General features: G+C 42.8%; 1 protein-coding gene across 5 annotated transcripts in view; it reads left to right on the top strand.

Annotated features, from left to right (window-relative positions):
• sh3pxd2aa (SH3 and PX domains 2Aa) overlaps nucleotides 1-14907 on the top strand; it is a 99596-nt gene that overhangs the window by 48459 nt on the left and 36230 nt on the right. For 3 of the 5 annotated variants that reach the window (XM_035659778.1, XM_035659777.1, XM_035659782.1), the window contains 2 exons: nucleotides 6701-6745; nucleotides 11043-11171. In XM_035659778.1, coding sequence (XP_035515671.1) covers nucleotides 6701-6745; nucleotides 11043-11171 — 174 coding nt within the window. The remainder of the gene's footprint in view (nucleotides 1-6700; nucleotides 6746-11042; nucleotides 11172-14907) is intronic. The other 2 variants (XM_035659780.1, XM_035659779.1) reach the window with 1 other exon arrangement.

Here is a 14907-nt window from a genome sequence, read left to right as displayed (position 1 = left end):
AGAGGGAGCTCTCTACCAATTCAATTACATCCACATTCCTCAAAGTGATCTGATTTCTTGGAGGCTGATTGCTGCCGCAGATAAGCCAGCTTGTGTTTTTTCTTACATCCCCTTAGCGTAGTGCATTATGCTTTGAAACAGGTGGCTTTTGTAGCCTTTGTGTCAACCAACCAAGATCTTTGGGATATTGCCCAGTTGGATGTCACTCCACTGACCCAGTGATCTCTGTTACAACCTCAAGTAACAAGTCAGTCAGCATGGCAAGGGGGTGTCTGAATGTCTATTTTTAAACCTTTGGACAGTTACATAACACCTGCAATATTTCCATGAGTGGAAACTAAGAAACACTATCCCTTAATTAAGGGGAGGTGTCAAATTCTCTCAAAGATTTGTCCAGTGGTTTGATTCTTGCAAGGCACTTCACATGGCGAGCAGCGCTATCAACATTAGTGGTGTTTTTTTATTTTGTCTGTTTGGCCATGATGACTATTTCTGCTTTCAACATCCACCCTGCTGATCCCCTGTTCCCTCCAAACAAATTCTTGTTGCCTCTGCTGGAAACATAAATGCATCACTTCCACTGAACCAGAGCACTTCTCAAAAAACAGAGGGATGTTTGGAACAGTACATGTAAACTGGGCATTTGTTGACTCACTATTGTGTAACATCAAGTTGGTAAGTAGAAAAAATGGAACCAGTTGTGGTGTTCTGGTGGATGAGCTGTCTGAGATTCACACCAGGCAACTACAATTTTCCAGTTTGGACAAACTTCTAGGGATCTTTGTTGCACGTTACCCCCTCTAATGAAGGCCTGATGGCATAAATGTCTTGGTCTTGATATATGGGATTTTAAGACAGCGTAACAATGGTGAGAAAAATGTTTGAAAGTACAAACTTTAAAAGATGAATGTTTGTTTTTTTGTTGCTTCCCAACAGAAACCAAACACTGATTCGTCTTACCTCAGTTTTCCAGTTCGTGTCATGGATGTAAAGAAAACTGGATACAGCAAAGGATGCAGTGCTCCATTCATTCCTATGAAAGTTGCTCAGTGGCTCATGAATCCAGATAAGAAATTACCAGACTTGACTTCCACCTGCAGAGCCTGGTAACTTCTGGTTCAGCCCTCCATTAAATTGAATGAAGATAAAATGATTTAATCGTGCCGCTCTTTTACGCTTTCAGAATGTTATTGGATTGAATGGATCAAATTCTGATAGTGAAACGAGTCATTTTGCAGGGGTTGTGACGCTCAACAAATCAGTAACTGTATAGCCTCTTCTTTCACAATGTAAGCCGATGGGGAAAAGTCTTTTTGGTCCCGTATTCAATCACGTTACAGACGCCATTGTTGTAATTACACGGTTAGACCACTATGTCAAATTGGCTTCAAAGCCTGGCACTATTCCTGGGTGCTTGGTTTGGGTATATCTAGGGATTTCTGGTGCATGTCATTCCCTATAAAACTGCTCCCTGATACAGGCCTGAAGGCCATAAATGTCAAGATCTTAATATATGGGTTTGCAGTGGAAACAATTTCACCTAAGACGTCAAAAGAAGTTGGATTTTAAAAGATGAACATTTTGGTTTTTTTGGTGCCTCCCAACGGAAACCAAACACTGATTCGTCTTATTTCAACTTAGCGGGGGACATAGATTTCAGATGTGTTGTTGTTTTTTAAGCACAGGGTCAGGTCTAGGGAGTTTTAGGGGTCACAGCTCTGTGTTCCTCCCCTGCTCTGCAGAGTGCAGATGGAGCTCACCCCTCCATGTGAGGGCCAGATTCAGAAGGAATGGAGGAGGGTTAGCGCTGCAGAGGCCACAGGGGTTGAGACTGTCAGACAGGCGCTAGTTTGTTTACGTGGCACAGTGGATAAGATTTCAGACCCATGTCAGAGTGGCCAGTCCTATTTACTCGGAGGAGGGAGGAGGATTGTGTCTTTATGTGTGTTGGTGTTTTTACAAGTGTAGATTTAGTGGACAGGGGCAGTTTGTGTGTGTACATATCTGTTAAGCTGTCTGTGCTAATTAGGATCTTTGAGCCATGCAAGCTGTTGTTTGTACCATCTAGAGCTCCTCTACCAACAGACACATTTATATGACACTTACACCCTCCATTACCGGCCTCCGTATATAAGAACCTGTGAGAATAAATCCCTTCTCTATGTTGACATTTACACAGTTAACATACTATTGAGCTCTTAATTGCAGCAATAATAATGTCAGCAGAATGTTATATCAGTGCTGATACAGTAAAGCGAGTATTGATTTAGGCAGAAAAATGATAATTGTCTTTTCCAGCTTTATAGCCATGAGGCATAGCAAATACAGCGTGGTAGAGCAGGAAGAGTTATTCCCTGGGGAGTGACGGTGCTCACTGCGGCTCGCCTCCATTAAAACTGAAGGAGGTAATGTTTAAAACAAAAACTAGTGATTTAGGTGGAGTAGAGAAGGAGAGAGAGTTTGGACAGAAGTGACAGTGCTCGCTGTGGAACAGATGTGGCCTGTGATGGGATTTGACCTCACCCTGAAGCGAGCACCCACAGCACGTCACTCTCCCGGCCTGGGTTGGGAGCAGTTTGTCATTGCTAACGGCTGTATTTTGCTAGCATTGTGTCAAGGCTAAAGCAGCGGGCCCGTCAGTTGTCACCCCCCACCACCCCGGTCTGCACACAAATGTCGTTTGTCAACGCAAACGTTTGTGTCACAGTCGGGGATGAATTGTTTCGTCGCTGTTGTTCTCCTCTCTCCTTGCTAAACGCTGTATCAATACTAGTTAGCTTCTGCCTGGGGTTTGACATTGTTAGCGTTGGTGTCACTCTCGGCTGCTGTGCTTTTTCACGAGTGTCGGATCAATATTGGTTAGCCGTAATTTGTTATTGGTCGCCTTTGTCTTGGTGTCAGGTGACAGAGGTTTGTCATTTAAGATCCTGGCTGTGTGTCTTGCTGTGTGGTGACAGCAGCTGTAGCTAGCTGTGTGATGGATACAGGGAGTGCCAAAATCAGGCTTTTTTATGATGATGATTTATCTATTCATGGCATTCATTACTTTCTCCTGCCTTTTTTTGTTTTTGTAAAGAAGACTCTAGGGTTAATGTTTAAAGGTACACAGCAAGTACACAATGTATCTCATATGTGGACTTTACCCAGATGCAACATTGTATGTTGAAGGTTGAAAGTAGGTTTGAGTGAGTACTTGGCTGAAATTTTTATTTTTTATTTTTTTTACAAGTATTATCAGAGTAACAGTTTGGAATTATCAAGAGTGAGTTGAAAGGAAATTTGGGGGTTTCAGCATCAACAAGTTTATGTGATCTCCAAAGCTGTAAAAAGATCATATACTGGTAGGTATTTAATCATGCTGAACAGTTTCAACAGGCAGCTCACTCCTATAGCCCTCATGCCACAGCTCGTTGATGGACTGTGGTTGGCCAAGGGGGGATGTGCGGTAACAGGAACTTTTCTTTCAAAACACAATCTACTAAGTCGATAGAAAAACAAGACAGATGGCTAATAAGCCCCTCCAATCCAAACCTAGAGAGAAGGACTTTAGATATGCCATTTTTCACAGTCCCCAGGCCCTCAATTGCAGGGTAATGTAGACATTTGGGGTCAGAATTCTAGGTAAATTACCCTCAGCAGCAAAGGGACAGAGAAAACATTGCTGGTTCTGCTGGTTTGTGGCGTCATCACCCAAACCTGAAAGGAATTAAGCATCCCTATGTATGTGTGTGTGTGTGTGTGTGTGTGTGTATTTGTACGGAGGGGGGGTGGCTTAGCATGAAGGAGGGGGGAGCAGAGTTAATATCAATCAGATGTTAAACGCTACAATGAGAGCAGCCGGGTGGGTAATAATCACAGTAGGGCGTTAGTGAGCGGGGTTTGACCCTAACTGACCTGGGACCAGTCCGTATCCCTCCCTCTGGGGCCAGCATCAATCCAGCAAAGCTCCTGAGGCCCTGGTGGATAGCAAGAGGGGATTTGGCTTTTATTATCTCACGTGAGTCAACGGAGAGGAGCTGTCGGCTTCATAGCTGGGGCAGCACTCGTCAGGATCCAGTACAGCGTGATACTCATGAAGTATAAAAAACTTGATCTCTTCAAAAGATTAAGTTGATTATTTTGGAAACCACCCTGTTTTCAGATTGATGACTGTTAACTTTTGGAAATTTGCCACAAGTTTTGAATCATTTCATTGACCCAGAGCGATAAAACAAGATCTAAAAGGCCATAAACCTTCAGTTTTAGTGAAAACAAAAGTTGGGGTTATAAGGTATTTTTCAGACACATACATTTGCCTCAACCATCTCTGTTTGACTACATCCATATTTTTTGTATACAATGTATGATGACGTTAACATTATATATTATACAATATACAACAGTGTTTTTTGATGACAATAGGGTGCTGCAGGGATGATGTATTTTTGCAGTTAGCATCGCCCTGGTTCCTTCTGCGAAAGACAATGGGATTATTGCAGAAAGTAAGGTCTATGGTGAACAAAGGTTTATGTCATAAATGAAAGTCAGTTTTAGGATTTTTTTAAGCGTAATGCGATCGCCAGAAGTAAAAAGCTAACGTTAGGCTATAAACAAACTAGCACGGTTGCATGACTTCAGTGTCAGTGTCACATTTCCCAGCCATGAGGATAAAGTCAAGTCAAATCAAATGTATTCATAGAGCACAGGTGTCGACCAAAGTGCTTTACAGAAATGTAAAATACAAGCAAATAGTTGTAAATGTGTATTGTTTGGAACTTCATTATTCCTAGACAAACATGGATGGGTAGGAGTAGGGTGTATGAATGTGCTACTGTATAACTAGGGTTGACGGTGAGATAAAGGGGACTGGGACTGGCTAGATGGGAATGAGTGATGTATTACAACATAGAACATATAAAGCAGTAAATAAATCCAAATTAGTGGTTTTATTGTCTTGAAATTGGCCTACTGTTGGGTACTCAGGGCAGCTCTAATGGGTGCCTGAAATCTACAGTATCTCACAAATGAGATTTGTGAGATGACTTAGTTATGGTGTGTTTAGCCTGCGTGCCCCTGGAGAATCCAGTTTAAATTGTGTAAGTAGGGCTGTGTATTGGCGAGAATCCGGTGATACGTTGCGTATCACGATATAAGGGTTACGATTCAATACATTGTGATGTGTTGCGGTACTGTAACTGTCCGATATATTGCAACTTTAAAAAAAGAAATATAATTTTAGGGAAACTGTCATATTATAAAGAACACACCACCATATGCTTAAATTGTTTTTGTGCAACCAGAACAGTGGTATCTGCATTTGTATTTGTCACAATCTCTGTAACATACAACGTTGTAGCCCTCAGTTTATGCTTGAAAGGTCTAGTAACATTTAGGAGGATCTATTGGCAGAAATTCCATGTTTCTACAGTAGCCCAGAACCAAAAAAACGTATTGTAGACTCTAAACTCAAGACTCTTACTGTTTTTTGCGAGTTTGGCAGCCACTGCACACACTTAGACAAGCTGAGCTGTATCCAAATGCAACTGCAACTTCACCACTAGATACCACTAAATCCTACACACTGGTCCTTTAATACTGCTGTTGGGGATTTAAATGCAAAAATATATAGTGTTTTTGAAAATTGACATAATATTACAACAAAAATATCGCAATATGATATTTTTCAGTCTTTCCTTAACCCTTATTTGTAAGAGAACCTCCCATTGTGCTTGTTTATACTGCAAAAGTCCATATACATCTGCAGACATTTAAGCTGACACTCCGAGGGGGACAGACATTCACTGATCTCCATACATAAAACAAAGCTGATGCAAATTTTTTCTTAAAACAAGCTCTTGAAACAATATTGGTTCCTTTTAAACAAGTAATTCATTATTTTTGCAAAACAAGATGTAAAGGCCAAATACAAGTGTATGTGATGATGGACATTTCTTGAAGTGTTGTCGAGCACATTCCTTCTTATTCTCAGTAGCCTGCCCTGCCTAGGTCCTGCTTCATTTCCTTCATATTTTTATGTGTATGTGTCTCTCCGGCAGTGCTGCAGCCCTAACATTGGCTCACTTCCAGGATAAGATGTCATCCAGACACTAAAATAAAATGTTGCTCTGATAGATCTCAAATCAAGCTTCAAATCATGGCTTCCTTCAAATATTCCAAGGTAGCTTCATTTGCTGCACCCCAAATCTTGGTCACCAGCTCCTCTGTCCCTGTCTCCTCTGATGCATGGCGTTTAATTTCCTGGTTAGGGGCTGAGATGTTTTTTGAGGGGGGGGGATCTGACTTTAGAAGTGGCTGACGCCCATCTCAGGCATTCCAGGAGGTCCAGATAGAGGGATGGGATGGAGAAATATATGAAGAGATGGGGGGGAAGGGGATCATGGGAAGGGCGGAGCGGGTTTCTTACAGTCTTAAGGAGGGAGGGTTTGTAATATACAGTACCAAAACACTGGCCAGAAACTTGCCCTCAGATGCACTTTATTCTCTTCAGCATGAGGAAAACACTGAGCTTAAAAACACTCAGGCTTTGTGTATCACTCCCAGATGAGCGGGCTCAGACTTTGGACCCAGTGCTAAGTCTGCCTCTTTATATTTTGTGCTCAGTAGGTGTGATGAAGGTGTGCTTTGCCATACTGTTGCTTCTGCATGCTGTCAAACTGAATAATCTCTCTCTGCTTCTCTCCTTCCTTCTCTTCGTCTGCAGTATGGATGTACGGCTTTACAGACAGCCCGAGGAAAGAGGCCTCAGGTAGCCCTGTGTGTCTGTGTCAACATGTTGAATATGCATGCACTAACTGTGCTCGTGTGAGAGCGAAGCGACGTGCCAGCTGCATCCTTTTTAGGTTGCTCAGTTTATTTCTTTTCACACTTAAGCTTTCTCTCGACATCTGCTTCGCATGCGCTGTCATCTTCCCCTGCTTCCACCCATCTGCTCTTCTTCACCCTCTCTTTCTCTGCTGTCTGTCCATCCATCTCCGCAGACCTGGGTTGCCAACGCAACAGCTGGGCGCAGTGCCAGAGGCCCTGAGCATGGACATTAGGTCTGCATGTGGCCAAGCATCTCAGACTGAAATGAGGTGTCAAGTCTGGTTCCTTACGTTTGTCTACTACATGGCTTAAGATCACTGCCCGTGACCTCATTCCACTGTGGGTGTACTAGGAATGATGAGTCGAGAGAGAAGTGAAATCAAAATTGTCTGCACTGTAAATAGTCATACCGGAAAAGAACATTTTCCTCAACACAAATGCACATTCTGACACAAAAACAATCACAGATTTGCCCATCTGGTGAACATTTAGCCAATATTCTCAGAGACATTTAACTGTAATTGAGGCATTGCTGGAGAAACACACATACATGTTATTTCCTTCCATTAGAACTGTCAGTGTATCATTACGAGTTAGGAACAACAAAGACAAACCCCCCTTTGAACAGACTCAGTCAAACAAAAAATGACCGTAAAGTGCAGAACTTTGAGAAAGCCGCTCTACCCTAATTTAATCAAGAAATCATGTGCAATTAAAGTATTGGAATATTGAAGGCAGAGTATAACAGGTCTTCAGGATTCATGCTACTTCTCAACAAGGCGTGGTTGCCATTACAACAGCATAAAGCTTTTAAATAGCTGGATCTGCGCTGCTTTATTACCTCAGGCTGACTTTGATTGCTCCCTGCACATAGGCTGCTTAACGTTCTCCGCAATATGTTCCTTTTCTTTATTTTGCCTCCTGGGAGAAAGCTAAAGAATGACGGAGATGAATGCCCGGCCTCGCCCAGTGGGGAAGTAAGGTTACGAGCAATCCCTGGTGATCCCTGCCTGTTTACACGAGTAACAACTTGTGGAGATGCTTAATTATTTTAAGCACTGCGCAAAAGCTTTATACCACTTTTAATTCTTCCAGGCTGCTTAAATGCATGAGGGCACTGCAACCTGTTTCATTCTCCTAAAGATGTTACAAGACCACTGTGAAGATATGGTATTTAGATATTAGCTGCACAGTAAACACGATATTTAATGTTAGTGACGATTGGTTCTAAGCTAGTGAGATCTACTCTTAGATCTTTTAGGACAGTGTTGTCCAACGTGCAGGATATGCACAGCTTAACGCTTACAATACAACTCATGTTCAAGGTCTTATCCCATTTACAAATTGACAAAGAGGCTGACAGCAGAGAATCCAGCGTTCAGATGCAGTCGTAAGTGGGAAGATGGAGAGATTTGCTGACAACGTGTGATATAACTTTTCTTCTTAGCCGCAGTAATTAGCCAGAGCTCATCAGAGACTGATGCCTGTATTGTGTCACTGCTGGTGCTGACGCGCCTGTTCCCTTTATGTATGATGTTCGGTATCTTTTTTTAATGTTACACGTTTCATCTCCCATCTCTTGTTGCCAAAATGTGTCTGTTTAAGTCTGATAGGCATCAGCTGGTAGCCTAATTCTAGCAAGCCAACCACTAAACACACTCAGCAGGATCTCTGGCTGTCATCTGCATGTTTTCTATACATGTGATCCAGTTTTAGTTTCCACCAAAACAACTTGCAAAATGCTTCTTCTTCTACACCTGCTGTGGCAAATGGAGGTCCAACGTGTTTTAAAAGGCACTACAGGTCACCTGTGCTATTGGAGTTGTTCCTTTCAATAGCATTTCAGACAAGCATTGGTGCTGTCATAAAGGACAATTTAGGACAATACTGCACTGCAGGGTTTACATTATATGTAAAAAAAAAAAATAACACTTTCAGCCCAACAACCAGCGATTGTAGACATATTCACACCTCATTCTTTGGCTTAGTGGGAGTACTGTGCTCCTCATGTGTTCTTTGGAGGCAGACCAATAAATAAGCAAAATAAAACGACAACAACAATCGACCAAAAAAAACAATCGGTGATCGACTCTAACCCTAACCAATCACAGATAGCCGATATATTCGTCCAATCGCCCAACCCTAATTTACATTCAGTGTCATCATTTGGTGCCATAAGTTGGTGAACAGCTATGACCAGGGTTCACATCCTCAGTCACACCAACATTAGTGCTAGCTTTGTTAAAGGGGTATTCCAACATGATTTGCTTTTTTGCTTTCTTTCTGAGAGTTAGATGAGAAGACTTGACCAATTGGTGGATTCAGGACACGGTTAAAGTGTAAGCAAAGAAAACTGCTAGCCTGGGCCTATCCAAAGTTAAAAATATGCTATATAATGAAAACTATCCCTCGATGAACAGAAGTTTGCCCAGCACATCTGTACACCGTCACCACCTGTAGTTCAGGTTGCCAGGCATGATGGCTCCAAACTCCACGAGTCTTGTTTGGCAGGAAGTAGCTCCAGCATTTCTGTTTGAGCCTCAACATGTTCATTCCTGAGCTTTAGAGGTGCTTGTAGGAATGTTTGTTTTCTCTTGCTTTTTTTACTTACTTGCAAAAAGAACGCAAGTAAAATGTTAAACTATTCCTTTAACTTGACACTAAATTCCAGTTAGTACGTTAATTGAGTTAGTGAATTACACATAGTACCTTTCTGACACTATCAATTGATCCTGGTACTATTTTGTAGTGTTCACTACAACAGTTATTTTCCCTTTTTCAGACCCAGCTATTTTGTCATCTAGTCCCCCCACAAATTGGTGAACAATGTATGACGTACGTAGTGCGACATTTCGCCATCTAGTTCACATTGAAGTCTCTGCTTTTAATTTCTTGTAGCAAGAAAAGAAAGCCTTAGCTGTTACCCACAGTTATATCTTTAAAACTTCAGAAAAGTTTTGCATTTGTGATGAAGCAGGGTTCAGGCTTAAAGTGGGTGTGAAGTTGCTTGTTAACATTGTTGATAATGTTGCCCCTAACCATAACCATCTTTTAATTGCCTAACCTTAATCATACTTTAACTTACACTTAACTTATTCTTTAACTGCAGCTGTCATGCACTAATGTTGAATGATTCACTTTAATAAATGTCTTTAAATGTTGAGAAACGTCATCAGTACATCTGTTGGGACGCATCTGATGATTTGTTACGATCAGCTCTTGGCCACCTCATTTGAGTCATGTTTGGAGTCAGGTCACTGTTTGAACAAATTGTTGGACAGATATGAGTGCAGTCTTTTTGCTTTAAATCTTGTTTTTTTGGCCACACAAGATCCATTTATTTGTCCTTGCTGTATCAGTGTCACTGATACAGCTTGTGAAGCATAATCCGCTGAAAGGTCCCTTTGAATCAGTGTGTGTCATCTCTCTGTGGCCAAACAAGCAAATAGGCATGTGTGCAACTCAGATCAGAGTCTCACCACGTGAAGTCGGTAAACGAAATCACTGCTGGCACTGAAAAGGTTAAACATCAGAGAGGAGAGAGAGAAAACAGAGCAGCCTAACCCCAACTGAAATGCTTTCTTCTTTTGTTTCACATAAACATGGACCCAGCCTCCTTCCCTGTTTCTCTCTCTCTCCTTCTCTACTCCACTCATATGTTTCTATTTAAGGCCAGCAGTGCCGACTACCATGATTGGTGTGTTCACCCCCCCTCCCGACTCGCTGTCCAACGGCTGGCTCCCAAAGGCAGTGGAGGGGAGGCCTTTCCCCTCAACCACACTGTTGATTTTCCACAGGGAAACTTCACCATTCTTCCACTCATTCGCTCCCCAGTCTTCCCCTCCAACCACTAGCAGCTCCTCTGTTTCTCCTTCTTCTTTTGACTTCTCAGCTTCTTCCCTTTTGGATCTTAGAGTTTGGTTCAGGTCATGGCTCCACTTTAGGCACGAGATGCAGCCCCCTCAAACATTTCCATCCGGTTCCCTCTTTTTGTTTTGATTCCTTCCGATGCTCCTCAGTCCTTCACTGTGGGCTGGGGGGTCCGTCTCAGCTATATGGCCAGACGTTTGGGACTATGCAACCAAGGCGTGAGCTTGTGTTCTGATTGGTCAGGGCAGGAGGGAGCGGGGGTTGGCCGATGGCGGCATACCGGGTGCACAGCGGCGTAGTTGGTTGCAGCGGTCGTTCGCGGGGCGCCACGGCAGGCAGGTGGTTGACAGCCTGTTTCTTCCCCTCAGGGATTGACAGCTCGGAGCCCATGGTGTTGGAGCAGTACGTGGCCGTGGCCAACTACGAGAGGCAGGAGAACTCGGAGATCAGCCTCAAGGCCGGCGAGACGGTGGACGTGATTGAGAAGAGCGAAAGTGGTGAGTGGATTCTTGCATTTTTGTGTGTTTGTTAAACATATATTGTGTGAAAGGTAGATTCAAATGTGGCTTTGTTTGAAGCTGACACGCTCAGAGAACTGCCTGACATTTGGTTTGTTTCTTCCTGTTTGTATCTCCCTCTCTCTGAGTACACATTAGTAGCATAAACACACTCCTGACATACACAGAGCGGCATGCTCACTCAGCACATCTCCCCCTCTTCCTTCTCTTGATTTAACTCCCTCCTTTGTCCGTAAGGGTCCCCTACTCCAGCCTCCCTCTGCTCTCCCTCAGTCTCTTCCAATCTCCTGATCTCCTAGCTGGGGCTTGGCACCACCTGGAGGTGCTGTTTGGCTGGCAGCAGTCAGTGTGTGTGGGGGAAGAGTGTGGCAGAAAGTCAGTGTTATGGTTGGGGGCCAGTCTCTTGCAATAAGAATGTCAAGTAAAGGTGAGACTTGAGATGTTTAATCGGTTGCTTTCTATTTTGGAGGCTGTTAGAGGTGTCATGTTAACAGTAGTGTACTAGTGCCTCAGTGAACAGTTACAGTATTTGACTAACAGTGCTGATGAGTCTGTTAGTCTGAGTCAGTCAGTGTTTGTATCGGGAAGAGATGCAGCGATTCACTTTTCACCTTGCCTCCCCTCCTGTGGAAAGTCTGTTTAGCAATCCCAGAGCTGGATCTCATTTTCCATGCAAGCAGCCACTGACAGCCAGCAGCTTGCACAACTCAAGAGAACTGAGCAGAAAGCTTGGCACCAATAATCCCGTCATTCTCTCCGCTCTTATCTATACACTGACTACATGTGTGAATTAATTCCCTTTGAGCTATCTTGCTCGCACATCTTTGAGCGATTATGTTCCTTAACAAGTCCGTTTTAGTGTTGAACCAGCTTGTCATTTCGTAGTCTCTGTGTATGATTCACATCACATTTGGTGCATTTCCAATTTGTCCCCCCTGTCAGCATAAATGAGATAGTCGTTAAATGTTTCGACAGAGTGAAGAAGTTGCGTGGGAAATTATTTCTTTTGTGATGTGGCTTTCGGGTCAAACCCTTACGCGAGGAAGTTGATGTCTTCTCAAGATTGACTCCGAGGACGTGGATGTCTTAATTTCCGTCTCTCCCCTCAGCTTTGTTTGTGAGGTTTTGAAATGTCAAGTGTTCCTGTTAACTCTTGACTTAAGAGGGGGATTAGTTTCTCTCATGCAACTTTGATTACCAGAAACTCTTTGGAGTTAGGTACATGGATCAGTGAGTTTTGTTTAACATTCATAAGTGTGCCTTAGCCACACAGCACTTTTCTTTGGCGAGCCCATGTCTGAATATCTGGCCTGACAGCATCTGCTCACCAGACCAATTTAAAAGCTCCGTTCTCCGTGCTCCATAACGTTTGAACATCGATTGAAGCACTTGCAGCAATATGAGCAACTCCTGAACCCAGAGGAATCCAAGAGCTGGATATGTGTGCTTTCGTCATTTACTGGGCCAAAGAAGTGGAGCAACAGCCATGATGATGATGGTGATGATGACATCACTCGGAGGCTATGCCAAGACAAACACATCTGAGCGCTCATATAGTATCCCACAACCCCCTTCCTGCTTTCAAGGTTTTACTGCAGCCTCCTGGTCTCTCGAGCAAGGCTGAAATCCATATTTTGCCTACTTTTCTCTTCAAATACTGATTTTTTTTTCCCCGCTTCACATATTTAGCACAGATGGTATCATGCATTAATATGCTGCTCCTCCTTCCAACGCAGAATATTTCAAGCAGTTTTTAAGTGTCTGCAGGCTTGACCTGCTATAATTATGGGTTCAACTCCAGAGTCGGATGTTGTTGTTTTGCCCTGTGAGAAGTTATTGCCCTTGCAAGTCTAGACCGAGCTGTTTCACTGTGTCGAGAAGACCCTTTGTCATTGTGAAAACTGGTTGAATCACAAGTTGTGTGTGAGAAGGGGGTGTAGTGTGTATGTGGATGTGTTTGCATGGGTGGTTATGCCTCTGTTTGTGTAAAATCTGTGTCTATGTATCCTTGCCTGTCCTATTCAGTAAAGTGTGATTTATGAAGCACCAAGGGAGTGGGGGGTGGACAGGCCGGAATCGTCCCTGAGAGAGGAGTAGAGGCCTTGTCTGGGCCACTGTCCTGGTTTTCTCCCTCTGGTTCCTCCTCGGACATGGGAACCGTAGAGCGTCTGGAGAGAGGAATGTCCCAGCTGGAGAAAATAAATCTGCATATGTGACCAGTTAAATTATATGGTGTGTTGGACTAAAAGGAGGCAGTGATGGGAAGGAGACAGAGAGGAGAGGTCAGTGTGTTTTAAAGCCACCGACCTGTGTCAGATAGTACTTGGAATAGCAGATTTGGCAAATGGAGCAGTACAATTAGTAAAAGGTTGTTACAAGTTTTGAAATGAAAATGTATTTTGTTTTCTGTGATTGACAATTTACCTGATACAATCCAGATTGTCCTATTATAGTCAATCTTATGCATAATGTAAAACAAGCAATTATTTGCAGATAAACAAGACAAGAGTCAACAGCCATGCTAACAGCTCTGTGAAGCTATACTCACACAGCAGTCATTAGCTATATGCTAACATTAGCATATTAACATAAACTAGCTAAGCAGGCATGATATTCATTATAATGTTAGCATGCTAACATATGCTAATTAGTGCTTAACACAAAGTACAGTTGAGGCTGAAAAAAGGTAATCAGTTTTGCAATCAGTCATTAAACAATGTATTGGACAAATTTAAATTTAGCCCAGATGATGGTGCTAGAGGGAAAGTCAGAGGCTTACCAAAGTAATTGGGATTTATCCTCCGGGGTGCCATTGGTATCTGTTTTAAATTTCATGGCAATCTATAAAGTATATTTTATGATATTTCAGTCTGCACCAAAGTGGTCAACTGACTGACAGACAGACAATTTCATCTCTAGAGCCTGCTAAAGCATGACTAGAAATATGACTGCCTGCCAAGTAGAAGTCCGCACTTTGGCTGAATTATACATTGATCTATTTGGATCAGGCCTGACTAACCTCAGATCCCTTTCGGATCAGGTCTCTTTTCTTTCAATCAAAAGTTTGTTCTGGATTAAGACCTCTACTGCTAGGTTTTACTAATCTTGCAAGGAAAGTGAGCATGCCGAGTAAAGTTTTGTTGATGCTAGCACTGAACACGGTGGCCTGCGCCTGTTGCGTGAGAGGCATCCATTATCAACGTGCTATCCGTTGCAGTATTTTCTCTGAAATGCCAACAAACAAAACATTTTGTGAAAAAGCACAAATTAGTAAGCATGCTATGGTAAGATCGCCATAGACCAAACATGGCTGCACACTCTGCTCTACCTCTCCTCAATGGCAAGAAAGAATTGTAATTAATTGTAAACGCAAATTGGCGAGCTTTTTAAAATGATGAATTGAAATATGAATTCACAACTTTACTTTTTAATTTAGTTGCTTTTGTCAGTATTTGGAACTTTTGTATTCACAACAAGTGAGAGAAAGCATGCCCCATGTGCGCAATGGGCGCCTAGTCACAAAAGTTGGGAAGTGGGGACTGGTGGCGCGAAGCTAGAAACGTGATGATGTAATTTGTGGCGTGCACATCCTAGGAATGCATAACCTTATTTGTTGGCTTATTAAGTGCCAAATGTACATTTAATTGTAAAGCTCCGGCTTGAAGTTCCAGTCTAGCAGGGGACCTCTTTATGTAAACTCTCCCTTTCTCCGTTC

This window comes from Morone saxatilis, unplaced genomic scaffold (genome assembly GCF_004916995.1).
Source record: "Morone saxatilis isolate NCDOM2014 unplaced genomic scaffold, NCSU_SB_2.0 Contig17, whole genome shotgun sequence".
Classification (NCBI taxonomy): domain Eukaryota; kingdom Metazoa; phylum Chordata; class Actinopteri; family Moronidae; genus Morone; species Morone saxatilis.
This window is presented reverse-complemented; position numbering and strand designations above follow the sequence as displayed.